This window comes from Teleopsis dalmanni, chromosome 2, assembly GCF_002237135.1.
Source record: "Teleopsis dalmanni isolate 2A chromosome 2, ASM223713v2, whole genome shotgun sequence".
NCBI lineage: Eukaryota > Metazoa > Arthropoda > Insecta > Diptera > Diopsidae > Teleopsis > Teleopsis dalmanni.
This window is the reverse complement of record NC_051847.1, coordinates 244,110,130-244,111,291: the sequence shown is the minus strand read 5'-3', so window position 1 is coordinate 244,111,291 and position 1,162 is coordinate 244,110,130. Positions and strand designations below refer to the sequence as shown.

Genomic DNA, 1,162 nt, shown 5'->3' with positions numbered 1-1,162 from the left:
TTCTCTACAGTATCTGCAGTCTGAGTTGGATTGAATTCCTAACTTCGATAGGTGATTATTCAATCTTTAGTGACCGGTCATTAATAAACGCAATAGGTATACCATATACTAAAACATTTTATAAAATAAATAAATAAATAATGAATCTTCTTTTTACACATATTTTGTAGCCCTAAAAAGGGCTGTTTTGATGAATTTAAAGTTTGATTTTTAAAATTATTTTTTTGCAGCAGTTTTCTTGACTGATGTTTTTTTAACGGCAGTTTTTTTAGGTTTTGCGGCCGCTTTAGCTTTTGTAGAAGTAGACTTTGGTTTAGCTGGCTTAGCCTTAACAGATCCAATCTTTTTAACACTTTTAACTTTAGCTTTTTCAGTTTTTTTCTTTTCAACACTCTTCTTAGCTGCCGCAGATTTCTTAGGTTTTTTCTCTCCAGATACCTTTGCCTTTGACTTTTTAGTACCTGCAGATGATGCAGTAACCTTCTTCTTCGTAACACCTGATGGCACCTTCTTTTTCTTACCCTCGACAGACGATTTAGGAGACTTAGCAGCAGCAGCTGATAATTTAAATGAACCAGATGCACCTTTTCCTTTTGTTTGTATCAATTTGCCATTAGCTACAGCAGTTTTCAAATATTTTTTAATAAATGGAGCCAATTTCTGGGCATCACATTTATATGTGGCACTTATATACTTTTTAATTGCCAACAATGAAGATCCGCTGCGTTCCTTCAAGTTCTTGATAGATGCATCAACCATTTGTTGTGTTGATGGATGAGATGGAGCTGCAGAAGGTTTTTTTACTTTTGTTGCCTTTTTAACAGCAACTTTCTTTTCAGGAACGGCAGTTACCTCCTTTGGAGAATCTGTATTTGCAACGGCAACAGCTTCAGACATATTTGCTTTTTAATATTCCGTAATATTCTTACTTATGAATATTTTTTCGCATTTTTATGGTAGCTTAGCTCACTTTGTACGAAGCGCCGAGAAGAGCGCATTTATAAAAATTGTTCATTAATACATATTTCTACTGAGTTTGAAAAAATTTTTCAACATTTATTATTAATTTTAAATAGACCAAGTAAATTAAACACAATTATTTAAATCAAATTAAGTAAAGAAGATATTGAATATTTTATTACATTCATTTTTATACTAATTA

At 31.9% G+C, this 1,162-nt stretch overlaps 1 protein-coding gene across 1 annotated transcript; it reads right to left on the bottom strand.

Annotated features, from left to right (window-relative positions):
• Positions 1–201: 201 nt before the first annotated feature.
• LOC119684652 (histone H1-like) lies at positions 202–947 on the bottom strand. The gene has a single exon (XM_038098731.1). The coding sequence runs from the start codon at positions 895–897 to the stop codon at positions 217–219; it is 681 nt and encodes a 226-aa protein (XP_037954659.1). The 5' UTR covers positions 898–947; the 3' UTR covers positions 202–216.
• Positions 948–1,162: the final 215 nt, after the last annotated feature.